At 35.4% G+C, this 22,401-nt stretch overlaps 1 protein-coding gene across 1 annotated transcript in view; it reads right to left on the reverse strand.

Moving 5' to 3' along the window:
* ITFG1 (integrin alpha FG-GAP repeat containing 1) overlaps positions 1 to 22,401 on the reverse strand; it is a 239,460-nt gene that overhangs the window by 21,202 nt on the left and 195,857 nt on the right. The window contains exon 14 of the mRNA XM_030833058.2: positions 13,423 to 13,501. Within this exon, the coding sequence (XP_030688918.1) occupies positions 13,423 to 13,501 (79 nt within the window). The remainder of the gene's footprint in view (positions 1 to 13,422; positions 13,502 to 22,401) is intronic.

A 22,401-nucleotide genomic window follows, 5' to 3' on the forward strand; every position in this document is an offset into this window, starting at 1 on the left:
GCCCTTAACCGATGCTAGAATAAGCTCAGGTTCTCTGGCTCATTCCAGATAGTTTAAAAAGTTATAATCGGTAGAGTGAAAAATTTAGGACTACTCTCACTGCTTGTAGGAGGATGTTAAAGAAACATCGTCATGTATTTGTCCCCTGTGGTGTGTGTCTTAAATTATATTTTCCTGTAAGAAAACGGTTAGAATATCAGGTAGGGGAAAGTGTTTTTCTCTATGAGGAGAATTTATAATTGTGAGAATGGCAAGCTGGATAATAACAAATGGTAGACTAAAGTCAAGAAAAATTAAGCTACGACTTTGAAAGAAAAATATGTTTTCATATTTTATGTTATTGCGTTATCAAGAGTGATTAGGATTCTATTAAAATCAGTGGATAAAAAAGGTATTGACAAGTAATAAAATTAAAAGGTTAAAAATACTTTCATTTGCTGCTATTCTAATTTAGTTGCCAACAGAGTAAGTTTCTGATATAGCTAATAAAATCTTCCTAGCTATAACAATTATCATGGTTCTTTGTTCTTGAATGCCACCCTGGGGTAATAATTTGTGTTATCTAATGTGATAAGGCTCATTGTAAATGTTTATCAAATCAGATATCCTAGCCAGAAAAACTCTAGCAGTGAAATTGGTGTTTATGATCTACTCTGATAATATAATCCTTTTCCTGATATTTTAAAATAATTTTAAAAGTTTCAAACAACTTACATGTAAACTTTATAGAAAAGAATCCCTATGTCAGATGCTACATATATGTATTCTAACTCTGTGGAAGTTATTTAAAAAATCTAAGGTGACCTTTGTGGCTTCTTACTAAAATACTGAGTTGATCTGTGACTACACTGTCCCAAATATTCTGGATAATATAGAATATCATAGCTGTTACAGTAGGATGATTTCTGGTAATATATACCAGTGACCACTTTTTAAACAATAAATTATCAACTAAGATAGAATAGTAGTCAAAGAAAACAAGTGATAAAATGTATTAAAACAGTGATGATTTTCAACATTTAAATTCATTGCTGAAGTGTTTAGCTACTTTTAGGGAGGGACAGCTAATTCCTATATGTAGAACATGGTAATTGCAAAAAGGCTCCTTATTGTCAACAGGCTAAACTTACCTGCACTTCTCAACATCATATTGTAATGCCACACCAGAATTCAGAAGTGGGGAAAAAAAGAGGGCAAAATAGATTTGGAAGGTGAGGGGAAGCCAAAAGAAATTTTGACTGAGTACAATAAAAATATTGGAATTTAATTTTAAAATTTGGCTATAGACACTTGATATTTAAAACATTTACTAAATCACAGCTTCTTCTTATTTTTGTCTTAAAATTCACTGATTTAAATTAAATGGATGGCAACCCACATAGAAAAAAGAAATGAAGCAGTTGTTCTCTGCTTGATGGTAAAATCTTCTACTGGCTTATATGACTAAGGCACATAAAGCTAGTTTCCAGTGTAAGTGGATTCTCACTAATCACTTACTAATTCTGTGATTAATTAGTTTGTTTATTCTATAGATATTAAGCACCATGCTATATATCAGGCACTCTGTTGACTGGAGAAGCACCTTAATCTGTGATCAAATTATAAATCTAAGACATGTTAATTTAACGTTGCTATATAAACACACCTTGGTTTTTAACAGTCCTACTTAGTAATCAGTTTAAGAACAAGAAATAGGCTGTCTTCATAGAAAGGCATAATCCATGTACAGAAAGTAGTTAATACCTTTAAAAATATGTGGTGTTACCAGGTGCTATAGAATGTGGATCCAGAAGAAAGAGCCTGTATTATAGTAAGTGAACACTACATAGGGAGTTCATGAAGCTACATGCCTAAATGCTAAATTCCTGTATTTCAGAAGTTAGGATTGTAGCAATTTATAGAAATTTTCTTAAAACAATGGTTGGCTTCTTTTCCTGGTAGTCAATAGGTGGCTTATAATGGAGAGTAAAGGAATCCACTGACGTCTGACTTAATCCTTTGGAGTATTCTAACTTATTTCTGAACTCAGCTTCTAGATAACTGACAAGGATAAAGTGATGAAATATGTGGAAGAACCTCTTACTAGACTGAAAATAGTTCCATAAGAAGAGGTGCTTAGGTGCTTCCAATCTAGTGACTTAATCATTTCTATGCCGCATTCCTAGGGCCCAGTATAGTGGCTGACACATATCAGGCACTTGGTAAATGTCTGCTCTACTAACCTGAAGGTTTGGTAGTAAACAACAAAGTAAAGTTTGTACAGTTGTTTAACTTTAGTTTTCTTTGAGGTCTAATAATATGTCATATCAATGACTGCTGTTGAAGACCTCCATTTTGGCTTTGAATTAAAATAACTGATATCAGCTTAAAGGCTGGAACTTGAACAAATGTGTTCCTTAACACAGGAGACCTGTGATGTGATATTATGGAAAGCACACAGGATTTGAATGCCAAAGACAGTATTCCACACTGCTTTGTTTGATCTTTAGAAAGTCCCTTGCCCTCCCTAAGTCTTAATTTGTTTATTCATTCACCTTAACTTTTGCTGAATGCACACTGTATGCCTTTTACAGAGATGAAAAAGACAAATCTTGACCTGGGGATGCTTAAACATACAACAACAGAAAAATACAACTTGAATGTTTCCTCATCTATAAAATCAGAATTACAATACCACCTATTGAATGGGTTTTATGAGACAATTACAACAACAGTACTTAACTTTTTTTTTTTTTTTTTTTTTTTTTGCGGTATGCGGGCCTCTCACTGTTGTGGCCTCTCCCGTTGTGGAGCACAGGCTCCGGACGCGCAGGCTCAGTGGCCATGGCTCACGGGCCCAGCCGCTCCGCGGCATGTGGGATCTTCCCAGACTGGGACACGAACCTGTGTTCCCTGCATCGGTAGGCGGTCTCTCCACCACTGCGCCACCAGGGAAGCCCTAACTTTTAATGTATATAAAAATGCTTTTAAAACTGCAAAACTACAAATGTTATTTGTTATTTTTATTATTATATAATCATTCCTCATATTTTCTGTTTTTTTCTTAGGTTGAATTTCAACTTGATATTAGTTCCTGAAAAACAGTATAACATCATTTTTTCATAGAAGTTTTTCTGATTTCTCTTTTGGAATAAATCAGGAAGCTTAGAACACTGGTTCAAGCTTTACCTGTCAACCTACTTCCCAGCTATAAATTTAGAATGTGAGTAGTTTTTTTCCTTTTGTTAAATTGATATATAATTCACATGCCACAAAGTCCACCAATTTAAAGTGTACAATTCAGTGGTTTTTAGTATAGTCACAAGGTTGTACAACTGTCACCACTAATTCCAGAGCATTTTCATCACCGCAAAAAGGAACCCTGGACCCATTAGCAGTCACTTCTTATTTCTTCTCTGGCCCAGTTCCTGGTAACCCTCACCTGCAAGTTCCTTTCTATTTCTATGGATTTGCTTATTCTAGACATTTCATATAAATGGAATCATGTAATATGCAGCCTTTTGTATCTGGCTTCTTTAACTTAGAATAATGTTTTACAAGGTTCATCCATGTTATAGCATGCTTCATGTTTTTAATGGGATAATATTCTATTGTATTGATATGCCACAGTTGGTTTATCCATTTATTAGTTGATGGACATTTGGTTTGCTTATTACACTTTTTGGCTATTATGAATATGAATATTCTGCTATGAACATCGATGTACAAGTTTTTGTGTGACATATTTTCGATTCTCTTGGGAATATACGTAGGAGTGGAATTAATGGTTCATACAGTAACTCTATGCTTAACTTTTTGAGAAACTGAGTAGTTTGATTTTGATAATTGCTTTTCTAGAGCTTAATGCACATAGCACCTAATGAAGGAATGATAAAAGCCATTGCCAATGCATGAAAAAATAATGCAAAGGGAAACAATAAAATAAATCTACAACTCTCATAAAGCCAAACTGCATTGGGTGCTATTGCCTGTGGAGGTCTAATTTAATGGTCAGTGCTCCTGTACAGAGTTGTATTAAGGAGGTAAACTTTTCTGAGGTTATGTGCAATTATGTTCCAGCTGTCACTCTCTGGATTAAAAAGATAAACTCTGGTTTCCAAAGTGGACTGTGTGGTATAAATTAGCTAAATGGGAAAGCTTGGCTTGTGCTTTAGTGCACTTTATTTTTCAAGTTGGAGATCTATACCTCTTTGAGAGGCAAACCCATAGGCCACGGCATTTTGCTATGAGCTGTGTTTTTTGGTGGTGACGAAAACCACAAGGGAGTAAAACTGTTTAGTTCTGAAATAGGGATAAAAGACACATAGCTACTTTATAAATCGAAGGTGAGAGGCAGTGTTTTTAGTTACAAATTGCAAGATAGGTTATTTTTAGTGAAACATTAAAAACAACTGTTTATTAGACTAGGTATCTGTCACATGTTAGTCAACTTGGAGAGACCTAGATCCAATTCTTGGCTATCAACATACACAAAACACAAATATACCTTGAATTTTTCCTTTACTAAAGTCACTTATTTCACATGTACCTTTTTCCTAGAGGACGTGATTAAAGTTGTGAAATGTCAGTAAGCACATTCTCTTAAACGCTTAAGCTTTCAACTTCTCCTTCTCTCCACTTCTTTCCCTTTACTGTCTACTCAAGTCTGCACTTCTCAAACATACCTTTTTAATACTGTTGACAGGTTCATCTCTGTAAATTCTTTTATATTTGGCTCTTAAGCAAACAGAATACATTCCTTCTAGTGATTATTTATTGTTGTATAACAAACCAACTCAAAGCTTAGTGGCTTACAACCATACCAGTTTCTTTCTCATGATTCTGTGGGTTGGCTGGGCTGACTCACATGGCTGCATTCAGCTGGCAGGTCAGCTGGGAGGCCCGAGTAGGCATCTCTCCTTACAATCGTTCATTCTTAAGGTGACTAGACTGGGCAGATCTCAGGGCAGCATCCCAAGAGGGTAAGTCTCAAAGTCTAAGAGCTTATCAAGGCTATACTTGTGTCATGTTTGCTGATGTCCCCTTGGTTAAGCACAGTCAATGTGGAAGGAGACTATATTATGAGTCATTGGGGCCACTAGTGTAGCAGTTTGCACTTCAATATTCATTAAGATAAACTATATTTTTTATTCCTTTTTCTCTTTGCTCTTTAGTTTGGGAAGTTTCTATTGACATCTTCGAGCTCAATGATTCTTTCCTCGGCCATGTACAAGCTGCTGCTGAGCCAATCAAAGGAATTCTTCATTTCTGTTGCAGTGTTTTTGTTTTCTAGCATTTCCTTTTTTTTTTTTTTCCATTTGAGCCCTTAGGATATTAATCATAGTTACCGTAAATTCTTAGTCTTATAATTCCAAAATCTCTGTCATAACTGAGTCTGGTTCTGATGCCTGCTTTATCTATTCAAAATGTGGGGGTTTTTTGTTTTGTTTTTTTGCCTTTTAGCATGCCTTGTAATTTTTTGTTGAAAGCTGGACATGATGTATCAAGCAAAAAGAACTAAGGTAAACAGGTCTTTAGTGTGAGGTTTTATGTTTATCTGGCTATGAATTAGATTGCATTTACTGGTTGCTGTAGCTGTAGGTGTCGGAGGCTAAAATTTCCTGTAGTGTCCTTGTTTTTGTCTCTTCTGTTATCTTTGGGTTTCCTTTTTAAATAGGGTTTGAACCTTGCTCCCCTGTTGTTTTATAGGAGCCTGATTGATGTGGTGGTAAGATGTAGGGGGCGGGTAAGTGTTCTCTAGTCCTGTGATTAGGTCTCAGTTTTTTAGTGAGCCTATGACCCTGGGCTGTGACTTTCATAAGTGCTTCTCAGGTCTTTTCCCCTCTCACCTATGAAGGTGAGACAGGAAGACTAAATTAGGGGGGCTAGAGCTGGATATTCATTACCACCAAGTCAGTTAGGCTCTGGTAAAAAGGAAAGTTGGTTAGGTTTTCGTAAAATAATTTCCCTTGAGGGCAGGCCTTTGTTAAGAAGAACTGTAGCTCTGGGAGTATTTGAAAATGTTTATTTTCCCCCTTTCTCCTGACAGAAGCACAAGAGGATTTTTCTTAGATCTTGACCCTGAGAACCTGTGTGGCTCACAGAGGTAAAAATATTGAAAGTTTGGGTCCCCAAAGGTAGGAGTTTTTAATCTCTTAAACTAGTCTCAAACTGAGCCCCCAGAATTACCCTTTAAGTGTTCCTGCCAGTAGCTGGCCCTAGCTGTGGCTTCTGCTCTGGTAAGCTGCCATTTTATGCATTTGTCTGTCTTTCCAGTTTTGGGGGCTGCCGTTTGCCCAGTGTCTTCAATTCTCTAATGGATCTAAGAAGAGTTGTTGATTTTCATTTTGGTCATCATTTGGCTGGGGCAGGGGTGGGAATGGAAGGGAGGATGGGAGTATGATTTCCAAGCTCTTTACATGTTGGACCGGAAACCAGAAGTCCCCAGTACCGTACTTGTTAAACAGAGATTTTTCATTCATTTGTTTTTTCTTTCTTTTCTTTATTTTAAAATATATTTCAAGAAATGGGCAACCAGGCCTATTTTACATTGTTTATTGATTTAAAAAAATATAAAATCTTGAAATAAATTAAGTAGCATTCATATTTTAAATTGCTACTTTTTATAAATGTACACAATTAAGTAAAAATGTATTATAATGGTTAGTAAACTGCTCACTGAATTAAGTTTTAAAATAAGAAATATTTTGTGTAAAGACCAATCTATACTAAATTCCAGGCCATTTGCCAAGCTATACAAAAACACTAAAGCAACTACATAAAACCAATGGGATACTAGAGTTTTTCCTCAATGCACTTATGAAAATAAAAAGAAAATATTCAAAGATATTATAGCATTTGTGTGTTGTTTTTAAAAAACAGAACAAGATTTTCTTTATTGACTGTCAAATTATTTCCTTTTTGTGTTGCTCCGAATAAAATTACATTTTTCATGTTTTGACTTTGCTAATGCTAAATCTATATTACTTCTTGTTCATTTCTGATCCATATTATACACCAATCCTTCAAAGGAAGACTTCCTTCACAAAAATGTCACCTGTCAGTCAGTCCACAATGGCCTCTTCTTTGAGTTCTTATTGTACTTATTGTTGCCATTAATTTGATACTTATTGCTTTGTAATTACTATTTAAGAAGACACTTTAAAATACCTATGTCGGGCTTCCCTGGTGGCGTAGTGGTTGAGAGTCCGCTTGCCGATGCAGGGGACACGGGTTTGTGCCCCGGTCTGGGAGGGTCCCACATGCTGCGGAGCGGCTGGGCCCGTGAGCCATGGTCGCTGAGCCTGCGCGTCCGGAGCCTGTGCTCCGCAACGGGAGAGGCCACAGCAGTGAGAGGCCTGTATACCGCAAAACAAAACAAAACAAAAACCTATGTCTAGCTCCTGAAATATAAAGTTCTTGATATTTGAAATATAAAGTAACAACGTCTTGATATTTTTGCACATTCATAGCACCTGGCAAAGTGTCATGTTCAGTTATCCAGGCAAATAAGGAGAAGGATATCAAATTTTTACGAAGTCTTATAGATAATGATATGGAATCCTAGTCTTTTTTTAAGACTCCACACTCTAGACACCTAAGTCTTATAGAAGGGGCGTGTGAATAGTGAAGTCAGTCATCTTCCAGAAAGTTACTAGTCTTCTAAAAATCTTTAATTAATGGCTTATCATCTTGTTTTTTCTTGTTTTTACTCTCCAAATAAATTACAGACTTTTTGAGGATGATGAATATATTTTATACTTTTTTTTAAAATGTTTTTTGGCTGCTATGAGTTTTTTTTTTTTTTTTTTTTTTGCGGTACCCGGGCCTCTCACTCTTGTGGCCTCTCCCGTTGCGGAACACAGGCTCCGGACGCGCAGGCTCAGCGGCCATGGCTCACGGGCCCAGCCACTCCACGGCATGTGGGATCTTCCCGGACCAGGGCTTGAACCCGTGTCCCCTGTATTGGCAGGCAGATTCTTAACCACTGTGCCACCAGGGAAGCCCGGCACTACAGTTTCTTATTTTCTTTCTTTTGGTTTTCCAGAATATGACTGTGACCCACTTGCATCTGTGTAGATGGGATTTCTAATTGCTGAATAGCTGAATAATTTGTAAACTTCCTTACAGTTTCTCAGACTCTCTGTATTTCTTGTAATTAATTAATTCAATTTACAATTAAATGAAGAGGATGTATCAGTACTGCTTAGAACTATACCATATTTTACCTCCTTCCCTTTCTCTCTTTCATTGCAGTGAAAAAAAAAAATCATTATTCGCCATGCCCTCATCTTTATCTCTGTGGACTTGACTATTCCTGTGAGGTCTTTACTTGGTGTGAGGTAAGGAAAGGGAATGATTCTTCTTGCAAGAATTCATTCTTTCAGATAAGAAGAATGTCATGGATAATCCAGCAGGGCATAACAACTATTTCCATTATCTTGTTATGAATTATGATTTTTGACACAAAAATATGCCTGAATAAGTATTGCTCAAGCTAAAATTTTTGGGTATGAGAATTTAAAATGTGATGAGTAATTAAAATAAAATGACTCAAGACTAAAAAAATTCTTTTACGGATAATTATGTGTGGAATAATGGAACATGACTATACTTTGAAGATAATTTCAGAAAATATGCGAAATGAACATAAAGAATATGAACATAAAGAATGAGAAAGGAACATAAAGAATAAAATGTGTTTTGTGAGAAATGAACATAAAGAATAAAATGTGTTTTGACACTGGAAGATGTAATTGACAATTACTGATTAAAATGGAGAAACCTGAAAGGTTAAAATTATAGAAAGACAATGTGCTTATATGTTACAACAAATCATTTTTTCTCAATAATCTAATGTTTACCATCAATATGAATTTTGTTATACCTAATCCAAATGCTTTTTTGCCCTTTCATATCAGTCTACCATACATTTTAACTGCTCTTATATTTGAAGCATATGATGAAGAGTGCACAGTAGTTAAAGGTTACTTACGCTTTTCTCAGATATGTTAACAAATAGTAACATTAGAGGACTAAAGGGAAATGATTTTATAACAGCAGGGCCAAATAAGCAATTTAAGAGGTAGAAAACAATTCTTGGTCTAATAGTGTTATTATTTAGAAATGACCAACAACTCCCTAATCCATACAATTTGCCCTACATGCTCCTATCTACTAAGTTCTTATTAAATATTATTTAGGAAATTCGGGTACTTATTGCAGGTCTCTGGCTAATTTACAAGAGTAGTAAATGGTTATTTAGAAAATTAATGACTCCTCTGTAATATAACTGTCTAATAACATTTGGCTATTCACGCTTTGCTAGGAAGTGGAGTAAGACCACAGAGTATTTGGTAACAATAAGATCTGTCTACAAGCAGAAAGGATAATTAGGCCAGGCCTTTTTTGAATAACACTAAGGCATGTTATTGTCTCTGGCAGTGGCTTTCAAACTTTTTTGATCACAGCCCACAGTAAAAACTACATTTTATGTCACCACCCAGTAAGGACACAGATACACAAACCCTAAAATAAAGCTTTCGTGAAACAATACTAAATGTAGGATACACTTGATATTTTCTACCTTTTATTCTTTTAAATAAAAAGCCCTTAACAGAACCCATTAAATTCATTTCATGATCCACTAATGAGTAGTGACCTTTAGCTGCTCTATAAGAAAACCAGGGTTACAGTTTCTGAAGTATTCATATGTGGTCGTTCTCTTCGTAGAGTGGAAAGTTCTCTACTAGTGGGGCTGTATGGGTTGGAAGGTATAGTTTAACCAAGTAATTTTTCTTTAGACTTCAACATGCTTAATTAACATTTAAACTAGTAATTTTCATCCTTTTAAAATTTGGGGCAGGTTTTCATAATAGTACTTCCTAAATCAATTAAATTAAGTGCCACTTCCCTGTTTAGAACATATATTTATGCATGAAATATAGCATATGTGTGAAATCTTTTAAAAATATTTATGATTACTTATTATTAACATATTTCTCAAATTAAAAGCAATATATGATCAGTGTATAAACTAAAATGCAAAAAATAAAGAACAAAATCCCACAACCAAGAGGTATTCCTGGTAACGTTTCTATGTCATTTTGTTTCTATATTTTTCCTATACATGGGTTCACTTAAAAACTCCACACCCACACCCACACAATTTGGATTACGCACACAGATGTGCCTCCTTCCCAAGTGTTATACCATAAACATCTGTTCATTTCATCAAAAATTATTCTAAAATATTTTGTAGGCTGGAAATTATTATAAGATATCATAACTTATTATTTCTCAATTGTTAGACATTTAGATTTTCCCAGTTTGCTATAGTCTTTTATCTTTGTTTATGATTTTTTGCAATGAAAATGTATGCGTTCATTTGATTTATGCATTTATCTTTTATACAGATATTTTCTACTTTGCGTTTATGCTTACAAATTCCTTCCTAATCCAGGGAAGAAGTAAATATATAATTGAGTGAGAATAAACTCAATGTTCCATTATTGTTTTGGAGTAAATTAAAAAGCAATCATGCTAAGGAAATATTTTTCTATTTACTTAAAAAAACAGCAATGTGTAGTGAATATTATTGAATGGGTTTTTAGCATCTAATAAGATATCCTACTAGGTACCAATGCCTAGTTTGTAGTAGAGATTCAATAAATATATATTGTGAACAACAATCACTGATTAAAAAATATCTTCTATATCTAATCTTTGGTAGGTTTCAATTTGCTGTAAAAATTTATCTTTTAAAAATAAAAAGGGGGCTTCCCTGGTGGTGCAGTGGTTGAGAGTCCGCCTGCCAAAGCAGGGGATGCGGGTTCGTGCCCCGGTCTGGGAAGATCCCACATGCCGCAGAGCGGCTGGGTTCGTGCACCATGGCCGCTGAGCCTGCGCATCCGGAGCCTGTGCTCCGCAATGGGAGAGGCCACAACAGTGAGAGGCCCGCGTAACGCAAAAAAAATAAAATGAAATAAAATAAAAAAATAAAAAGGACTAAAAGTAGTAAATAGTTATAGAAATGTACCAAATAGGAAGTGAATCTCTTGAAATCTTGGTCTTCCAAGATAAATGTTTACAGTTTGATGAGTATTTTTCTAGATTTTTTTCTATGAAGTGAGAATTATTCATTTAACTGCACAAAAATATATCACATAGATCTTTACTGTTGTATTGTTATATTGAAACCCCCCCCCCAGCAAATTATCCAGTTACTGTATCTACATACAAAACAATTCCAAAAGAAACTAGAACTAAGAATGAAATTTTACCATTTGCAACAACATGGATGGACTTTGAGCATATTATGCTTAGTGAAGTAAGTCAGATAGAGAAAGACAAATACTGTATGTTTCTACATATATGGAATCTAAAAAATAAAACAAACAAATGAATACAACAAAACAGAAACAGACTCATAGATAGAGAACAAACTAGCGGTTACCAGAGGGAAGAGTGGTGGTGAGAGAGGCAAGACAGGGGATGGGAATTAAGAGTTAAAAACTACTAGGTATAAAATAAATAAGATACAAGAATATAATGTTCAGCACAGGAAATGTAAGCAATATTTTATAATGACTTTAAATGGAATATAATCTATAAAAATATTGATTCATTATGTTGTACACCTGAAATTAATATAACACTATAAGTCAACTATACTTCAATTAAAAAAAATTAGGACTAGCTAGATGAACAGACATGGAAAGATTTACACAATATACATTATATGAAAAAAAAAAGAGGGAGGCAAATCTTTAAAAAATTGATTTACTGTTATGATATTAAAGAAATTTTCCCCATTTTAAACCATCAGTGCATTCCCGAGGTAATCACCTACTTGATGGTCTTAAGTAAGTAATTCTTTCAAAATACAGATGAATTTAAATTGTTAGTATTTTAGATAGCAGTTTTGATTGATAATTCACCAGTCAGCTAAGTTTTTGCTTTTGGGTATAATGGCTTTGTATACTAGCCATAAAATTATACTAGCTTTATGAAGTTATACTAGCTTCATGAAATGAAATAAGTAACTTGATCTTTTTTCCCCCTGCATTCCGAAACATCTAATCTAGAACTAAAATTATGTGCATCTTGAAAGTCTCAAAGTGTTAACTGATAAAAAATAAAACCCGCTGGTCCCGGAATCTTTTATATACAGTTTAATATATATATGAATTAAAATGTAAATAAGTAATTTGTTCAAATCAACTATATCCAGATTTATTTTAAGTTTCCTTGACTGACAGTGGTACATTAATGTATTTGACTATACAGTTGACCCTTGCATAACACAGGTTTGAACTGCACAGTTGCACTCATATGCAGATTTTTCTCAATAGTAAATACTACAGTACTATACAATTCACACTTGGTTGAACTGGAGGATACGGAGGAATGAGGGCCAACTATAAGTTATAGGCAGATTTTTAACTACACAGAGGGTTGGCGTACCTAACCTCCCATGTTGTTCAAGGGTAAGCTGTAATTGAGTCTGTAAATTTCTCCTTGAATTTTTCAGTTTTTGTTTCATGGAATGTTTCTGTGCTGATGCAGTAGCATGATGACAGTATTACATGTGTACAGTTAGCTTAAAAGGAAATGCACTCTGGTATGTTATGTTATGCCATTATATAAAATGAAAATGGCTATATAATGAGTTCTTCCCTTTTTTTAGTTCATTTAACAATGGAGAGTAACAGTAGCTCTGTTTACACGTACTTCTTCATGGTTAGGACTCTAGCACTCTCAAAGAAGCATATGAATTGTTAGGATTCCTTTTCCTCCTGAGAGAATTGAAATGTTCACAGTTGTATTTATGGTGATTTGGATCGTATCTCAGCCAGCTAGCCATCTGTCAAGATCAGACATCCTTTGCTTAGTCTTATTTCCCTTTTGTCTTGATTGATTGCATTTCCCTTTATTCAAATGTAAAACAAGATTTTTCTTTATAATCATATATCAAAACATATGATTACATAATATTATATAAATCTGTATAATATTCCACATATGAAAAAACTAGGATTTTCTAGTTTTCTAGTCCACATATGAAGAAGCTAGGATTAATCTAGGAGTAGATTGGAGTCCTAATTTTTACTTCTTCTAAGACGAGCTCTGTTAACTAATTTACTATTTCATACTTTGATCAAGATAACTGAAGTAAATGCTCCCAATCTCTCTGTTACTTCAACTGAAAAATAAGGATAATTATGTGGCTCCATACAACAGGGATATACGAAGAATTTAATGTTAATATATTTGTCATGAGGACCTTTTGTAATCTACTGATGTAAGTATACAGAAAGACAACATATAATATAAAAAGTGAAGATTTTATAAAGAATGTGAAAACATGATGATAATTTTTGTCATCCAGTTTACTTCATTAATATATTGATTAAAGGTGCTATTATGCATATCAAGTCTTACCTGAACCATTTTTCAGATATCCATTTGCATCTACAGTTGTATACATGATATAAGGTCCAGGCTGATTCACTCCAAAGGGCTGCAATAACAAAGAAATAGTTAAGCCTTGGAAAGTAAGTGCATCATTTGAAGTTTCTGGCAAATCTATTACAAAAAGTAAACACTCCTCCATAAAATTCTTACATAGATGGCAGTTACTTAGAGAACATGTTCATAAATAGATAACCAGTGTTATCTATTAAAAACACCCTGTATTAGTAGAAAATTCTTAACACTTTAAATGATTTGATAGTTGTATTTATACAGTTCATTAATTTTATTAGATATTTCTAAGATCTAATCATGTCTTTTTCTTATTACATAAGGATAAGTATTTTAGGCAAAATTTTCTTTACGACTTTTGGTCCCACCTGGAATAGTTTTATTATGACATTTCTGTTGAACATAGCATTGCTTTTCCCTTCTGGAACAGACTGGGCATAGTTTACATTTTCTCAATAAATAAAATTTCTCAAAAATAAATAAAATCCATCCATAATAATCATAAAAGAATAAAAAATATTGCTGAGTAGTTCCAAAACATTTTTATCTCCTGCACTAGACTTAGAGAATACATTATTTTCCACTCAAGGAAAACATCACTGGCAGAGCCTAGTTACAATGGTGAGGTTTATCTCCAACTTGTGTATTGTTCCCTATTTCTGGAACATTCCTCACACCTTGATACAATGATTTATTCCCTTTAGAAATCAAAGTTAATTAAATGGGGTACAAAGAAACCAATGTCTGCAATGGGTATCCTAAGAAGAGATGAGAAAATGATCAAGAAATGCTTTGAACACTTTGCAGAATTAAAAATTCTACTGTGCTTCCCAATAAAGTAGGGAAAAGTTAATAAAGAAGTTTAGATAGTTTAATTATGCACTACAAATGATTTCCTTCAAGATGACAGACAAGAAATTAATTAATTTCATTGATTCTACAATAACCTGATTGATATTTTAAGAACTTTAGAAATCCATTTGTTTCAATGACCATGAGAAAACAGGTTGCTACAAGAATGGAATTACTCATAAGATATTACTAATTGAGTAAGTTTCATAATAGACTATCACACAAAAAATAAAAGCAAACTTGTTAATGAAGTACTTTTATGTAGAAAGAAGAATATTATGCTTTGTACAACATACTACTTCCATGAAAGAATTACCAAAATTCTATATCTATATTGCTGTTTGTAGATAGGCAAAAGAAAGCATTTTTCTTTAGATATGCATGTTTTTAAAAAAATTGAAGTATAATTGAAAAAGTGAAGTATCTTGTGTTAGTTTCAGGAGTACAGCATAGTAATTCAGCTATTTTTTCCCATATATTCCTTTAAAGGTTATTAAAAACAAGATATTGAATAAAATTCCCTGCTTCCTCTCTCCTCTGGTAACCTTAAGTTTGTTTTCTACGTCTATGAATCTGTTTCTGTTTTTTATATAGATTCATTTGTATTATTTTTTAGATTCCACATAGAAATGATATCTTGTCTTTCTCTGTCTGACTTACTTCACTAAGTATAATATTCTCTAGGACCATCCATGTTACTGTACACGGCAATATTTCGCTCTTTCTTATTGCTGAGTAATATTCCATTGTATGTATATACACCACATCTTCTTAAGCCAGTTGTCTGTTGATTGGGTTATTTATTGTACATGTTTTGGCTATTGTAAATTGTACTGCTATGAACACTGGGGTACATGTATCTTTTTGAATTAAAGTTTTCATTTTTTCCAGATATATACCCAGGAGTGGAATTGCTGGATCATATGGTAGTTCTATTTTTAGTTTTTTAAGGACCCTCCATATTGTTTTCCACAGTGTCTGCACCAATTTACATTCCCACCAACAGTGTAGGAGGGTTCCCTTTTCTCCACACCCTCTCCAGCATATACTATTTGTAGACTTTTTGATGATGGTCATTTTGACTGGTGTGAGGTGATACCTCATTGTAGTTCTGATTTGTATTTCTCTAATAATTAGTGATGTTGAGCATCTTTTCACGAGCCTGTTGGGCACCTGTAGGTCTTCTTTGGAGAAATGTCTACTTAGGTCTTCTGCCCATTTTTTAATTGGGTTGTTTTTTTGCTATTGAGCTGTATGAGCTGTTTGTATATTTTGGAAATTAAGTACTGGTTGGTCACATCATTTGCAAATATTTTCTCCCATTATACAGGTTGTCTTTTTATTTTGTTGATGGTTTCCTTTGCTGTGCAAAAGCTTTTAAGTTTGATTAGTTTCCATTTCTTTTTCTTTTTATTTCTTTTGCTTTGAGAGACTGATCTAAGAAAATGTTGCTATGATTTATGTCAAAGAATGTTTTGCCTATGTTCTTTTCTGGTTTTATGGTGTCATGTCTTATATTTAAGTCTTTAAGCCATTTTGAGTTTATTTTTGTGTATGGTTTGAGGAGTGTTGTAATTGATTTGTATGCAGCTGTTCAGCTTTCTCAACACCACTTGTTGAAGAGACTGTCTTTTCTCTACTGTATACATATATATATTTTTCATGTTGCTTCTGAAATCCCCAGTTGTTTAATTTTTATATAGAATCTAGGTCTCTTAGATCCATAAAATAAATCTATAGGCAAGAAGGCTATAGGGAATTACCATAAATTAGCTGGGCTAATGGAATAAATAAAAGGAAAGTTTTCATCTAATTATCTGGACAACATAGTGTTAAGCCAACTGTCTAATCTTATGGCTCTAACACTTGTTAATTAGCATAACTGCTTGAATTATCTCCCTTAATAAATTTAATTTTTAGTGAAATTGACCCTAAAACACTCCTTTTGGAGGATAAAATAGAGCTGGTGTGGAAGTCTAAATAAATTTTATACTTTTTTTATTCAGTTATCCTATTTTACGAGCAAGTGGAATTTCTAAGTCTTTCTGTGAATTTAGTCTCTTCTGATGTCATGATCAAATACCATCAAAACGCAGTGTCCCAGCTAGAGAAGTGAGGATTGTGTTCAGGCACTGAATATTGGTAGAGCTTTAAGTGAAGAATTCACTGTGCATTTATAGCATTTACCAGGTCTCAATGAACTGTCTTTAGTATTACCCTGATCTCAGTGAATATGCTGAGAATTTTAGATTCCTAGAAACAATCATAATAATAGCCAAAGTTTATTGAACATCTACAGTATGCCAGATACAGTAGTAACAACTTTATATGCATTGGCTCAACAGTCTGTTTTATCCATTTTCGAGATGAGAAAAATGAGGGCTTTGCACAGGGCCCCATGTCTAGTAAGTAGCAGTTAGGAATCAAACGTAGGTAGTCTGGTTTCAGGGTCCACACTCTTAAACATTGTGCTGTACTGACAGGCACTGATAATAAAACTGGAACCAAGCACTTTTTGAAATGAATATATGGCATTTTCACAAAAACATGAAGCTGTATTTATAATTCTTCAGGATGCTGGCAGTTCAACCTGTGTAGCATTTAAAAGCTCTTTAAAATAACAACTTTATAATTTGGTCTTATCCCACAAATTGAACACTATTATCACTGTCCCCCAAAACACACCTTTCCTGTATTTTTGGGATTCTTTGACCTTCAAAGTAGGATATGCTTTCTTGGCTCCCTTGCATGTGAATAATTGCTGCAGGTGATAGGACAACCTGGGTAGCTTTTAAGCTACATATGAATAAATTTTGAATGGGACGCTCTCTCAAAGGGATTTTTCTTATAGAATCCAAGGCAATTGGATTGTAGCCCAAGGCAATCCCTGCAGGGGTTGGTTCCAATTTCCCATGCTTGCTGATCCTGCACATACATCTCACAGAAAACTGTGCGATGCTAAATTTTAGCTCCTTCGGCTTCTGTGACTTAAAGTAGTTTTCCATGCTGGTACTTCTTCCTGGGGTAGTGTGTATGTTCAGTAAAGAGTCCTGTTGGAAGAATTTGTGTTGGGCCGTTACTTTCCTTGCTTCAGATGGGATGGAGGCCTCCCACAGCACACGCACTCCCTGAAGCCAATGGACTGGTGGGAGCTTCAGGAAGCAAAAAAAAAGCCCACCCCGTTTCTGGGGTGGGGTGGGACCTGGATTCATTTATTAATCAGGAGTTCTTGAGACAGGATGGACCGTAACCCATTGTTGTCCCCAGGAAAGAGTCTTTAAGAACTGCTCACTTTGGACCGTTCTTTAGAGATACTCAACACAGGTCTTAATTGATATGAAACCTCTCTGTGATTCCTCCTCTGTCCGGTTGTCACTCTGAGATGACAGAACCCGAACATTCTCAAATTTATTAGCACAAACCCACAGCACGCTGTAGAATGAGAGAGAGAGAGAGAGGTGAAGAAGAAGAGGAAAAGGAGGAGGAAGGCAGAGGGGGCGTGGGAGGAGGAGGAGGAGGAGAAAGGGGAAGAGGAAGAAGAAAAGGGGGGGAGGGGAGAGAGAGAGGCGTTAAATCAGGAGCACACCCATCACATGCAGACAGGATGCAGTGGAGGCAGCAGGCTTGTGGCTGTCAGTGATTGGTTAGGTTCTTGCAGTCCAGGAATATTCTGGTTTTCTTTCTTCCTCTCTTCACCTGCGTCTGATAAGTTTAGAAGCTGAGGAGGGAGGCAAAGGCTATTGTACTAGCTTTTGGTCCCTCCAGCTTCCATTGTATATTCTTGCCTCCTCTGTAGATTAACTGACCATAGGTGGGTGGGCTCATTTCTGGACTCTCTATTCTATTCCATTAATCTGTGTGTCTGTTTTTGTGCCAATACCAGGTTGTTTTGATTATTTTAGCTTTGTAGTATGGTCTGAAGTCTGGGGGGGTTATACCTCCAGATTTATTGTCCTTTCTCAGGATTGCTTTGGCAGTTCTGGGTGTTTTGAGCTTCCATATAAATTTTAGGATTATTTGTCCTAGTTCTGTGAAAAATGTCATGGGTGTTTTGATAGGGATCACATTAAATCTGCAGATTGCTTTGGACAGTATGGCTGTCTTAACATTATTAATTCTTCCAATCCAAGAGCATGGGATATCTATCCATTTGTTTGAATCATCTTCAGTTTCTTTATCAGTGTTCTATAGTTTTCAGCATATAGGTTTTTCACCACCTTGGTTAAGTTTATTCCTAAATATTTTATTTTTTTGAGGTAATTTTATTTTATTTTATTTATTTTTTTGCCGTACGCGGGCCTCTCCCTGCTGTGGCCTCTCCTGCTGCGGAGCACAGTCTCTGGACGCGCAGGCTCAATGGCCATGGCTCACGGGCCCAGCCGTTCCGCGGCATGTGGGATCCTCCTGGACCGGGGCACAAACCCGCATCCCCTGCACCGGCAGGCGGACTCCCAACCACTGCGCCACCAGGGAAGCCCTTGATGTAATTTTAAATGGGATTTTTTTTTAACTTTCTCTTTCTGATATTTCATTATTAGTATAAAGAAATGCAACAGATTTCTATATATTAATCCTGTATCCTGCTAACTTGCTGAATTCATTCATTTGTTCTAATAGTTTTTCTGTGGAGACACTAGGGTTCTCTACATAGAGTATAATGTCCTCTCAAATAGTGACAGTTTTACCTCTTCCCTTCCAATGTGGATAGCTTTTATTTCTTTTTCCTGTCTGATTGCTATGGCTTGGACTTCTAATACTATGTTGAATAGAAGTGGTGAGAGTGGGCATCCATGTTTTGTTCCTGAATTTAGTGGGAAGACTTTTAACTTTTCACCACTGAGTATTATGTTGGCTCTGGGTTTGTGATAAATGGCTTTTATTATGTTGAAATACATTCCCTCCCACTTTGGTGAGAGTTTTTATCATGAATGGATTTTCAATTTTGTCAGATGCTTTTTCTGCCTCTATTGAGATGATCATATATGTGGTTTCTGTCTTTCCTTTTATTAATGTGGTGGACCACATTGATTGATTTGTGTATGTTGAATCATCCTTGTGACCCTGGAATGAATCAAACTTGATAATGGTGTATGATCCTTTTTCTGTATTGTTGGATTTGGTTTGCTAATATTTTGTTGACGATTTTTGCATATATATTCATTAAAGATATTGGTCTGTAATTTTCTTTTTTGTAATGTCTTTGGTTTAGGTATCAGGGTGATGGTGACCTCATAGAATGAATTTCAGAGTGTTCCTTTCTCTTCAATTTTTGGAATAGTTTGAGGAGGATAGGTGTAAGTTCTTTGTATACTTGATAGAATTCCCCAGTGAAGCCGTCTGGTCCTGGACTTGTTTGCTGGGAGTTTTTTCTTTTTCTTTTAATTACAGAATCTATTCCACTTCCAGTGATTGGTCTGTTCAAATTATCTGTTTCTTCTTGACTCATTTTGGCAGGCTGTATGTTTCTGGAAACGTGTCCATTTTTTGGAAGGTTGTTCAACTTGTTGGCATATAACTGTTCATAGTATTCTTCTATGATTTTTAATATTTCTGTGCCCCAGTCTGTCTCTGCATAGCTAGACTGAATCTTTTCCCAGATTTCATGCCAAGCTGTGGTGTGGAGTGAGTGGGGCTGGGGTGTTTGCCCCTTTCAGTTGGAAAGGGCAGCAAGGTGGCAGCCACCAGTGCAAGGCTCTCTCTGCCCTGATAGTTGGCAAGCCAGCACATGTGCACTCCTTATGAGTAGAGTCTAGGCTTCTCCAGCCCTTTTGTCCATCTCAGCAGACTTCCCAGCAGGCAAGGGGGTTTGTCTCCTTCATGCAGGACCCCAGGACTGGAATGCCGAGACTGTGGCTCAACTAGCTTGCTCCTCAGGGCAAGGGTCGGCCTGTGTGGACCTTCTCTTCCTTACAGATCCCTCCCAGGGGTGCAGGTCCCAACCCAATGCCTTTTTTTTCCCATCCTACCCGGTTCCACGGAGATCTTTCTTGCAGCTTTGGTTTTCTAGGAGTTCTTCTGCTAGTTTCCAGTTAGTTTCCTGTGGGAATTGTTCCACAGGTAGATGTAATTTTGATGTGTTTGTGGGGACAGGTGAGCTCCAAGTTCTACTCTGCTATCTTGATTCCTGCATATATATGCAGTTTTAAAGCAAATCACAGTTAACTTCATAGTTTAACTTCTATTCAACTATCTTCTTCATGCAATTATTACTTTTTTCTTTATAAGTTTTATCATATACATAAATGTTAAAATATATTTGGTTATGCCTATTTTAAGTTTTTATGTAAATGGAATAATACTATATGTATCCTTCTGTGACTTTTTAAAAAATACATTAATTTGAGACTCATCCATGATTAAGGATGAGTAGCTGTAGTTCACTTTCACGGCTGTAAAGTATTCCACTGTATGATTATAGCATAAATATTTTTCATTCTTTTGTTGATCAACGCTTGTTCCCATTTATTTTTTTGCCATGATAAACACTGAATTCTTATGTATGTCACCTGATGTACAAGTGCAAACATTTATCAGGGGTTATGTACCCAGAGGCAGAACTGTGAAGTCATATGATATATGTATCTTCAACTGTACCAGGTAGTGCCTATTCTTTTTCTTACTGAGGTGGTATTACCAGTTTATACTCCCACCAGCTGTAAGTTGCTTCACATGCTTAGCAACAACATTGCTAATGTGGTATACACTTCTTAACATAAATTATTTCATCTCTCCTAGGTTTGCTTCTTTGTAATAGGGTATGCCTTTTAACACTTTAAACCTGTCTCATTGCAATGAGGCTTGGAGATAATACTTATGAGGCTATATTTATCAGAGTGTTATAACCTCAAATTTATTTTATTACCCATAGTCTAGTCTATGTACTGGAAGATTGGTATCTTGGGCTATAAGTATTGTTTTTTGTGAACCTTCCCAATTATATTCTTGAATATTTTTTTCTAATTCACATTTGGAAAATTTCATACTCCTATTCATAGTATCTTATTTTACAGATGTATATAGGCTTTTCTCTTTTGTCCTATAGTCAATTAAAAACATCAGGTAAGCAAGTGTCTGTTATGAGTCCTAAAGCTGAAGTTAACTTCTCACCATGCACCAGTCATTCTGATATTAAAAGACAAGGTCCAGAAATCCAGACTTGATTCCTCTACAAAGTGGTTCTCTCAAAATGTGGTGCAAAGACCCCTGGAGTCCAAAAATCCCATTGGTAAAAGGGTTGGTAATTAGCAGCGGCACTAAACTATGGGTTATTCAGACTTGGGTATTAGCCAACATTCTCTTGAAAATGACAAACTGAATGTCACTTTTGGGACGATAATTGATAGTATTTGTTGCTACTGATAAAATTTGAGCTTATAAATGAAATTTGAGTTTTGGAAGCCTTGTATCCACCACCATGAGCCTGACACATTAAAACCTAAAAACTTTACTTATGGGATCAGCAGTGATATTAACAAATGTGATTTTAAAATAGTATGTGATGAAACGTGTTAAAATTGGGAAGATATGCATACCTCAGTAAACCAATATTTTCCAAATGGCCAATGCATGATGTTACAAAACCATGCATACATGAAAGATCATTTAAAGTACAAGACAGACCAATGGATTTTGAAGTAATAGAGTAGGGGAGAATCACTTCTAGATCTAGTAAGGACCAAAAAAAGTCTACATAAAAGAAATAAGAACACTGTCAAAAATTGTTAAATTTTTTTTTGCAAGAATCAAGGAGTATCTAAGAAAAACGACTGAATCTCAGTAAAACAGTGTTTATTGTTTTTTAATCTGCCTTATTCCCATAACCCCTCCCCAGCTCTGAAGTAGTCCTGAAGACCAATAGCTTTGCTACTAAGGGAGCTTTGAAAATGAACAGCTTAGCAGCAAAGGGAGGGGCGGATCTCCCTAATGTTCCATCCTCAGAGAATTATCACTATTTGACTTGTCTGGCAGTTCCCTGAAAAGCTACAGTCTCAATATTTGTCTTTATTTGGCCAGACTGAGAGCTTGCTCAGTGTGAACAGCTCTATCAAACTGGAAGTTTATTAAAAACAATCATTAGCAATTGTT

Source organism: Globicephala melas, chromosome 19 (genome assembly GCF_963455315.2).
Source record: "Globicephala melas chromosome 19, mGloMel1.2, whole genome shotgun sequence".
In the NCBI taxonomy this organism is placed as follows: domain Eukaryota; kingdom Metazoa; phylum Chordata; class Mammalia; order Artiodactyla; family Delphinidae; genus Globicephala; species Globicephala melas.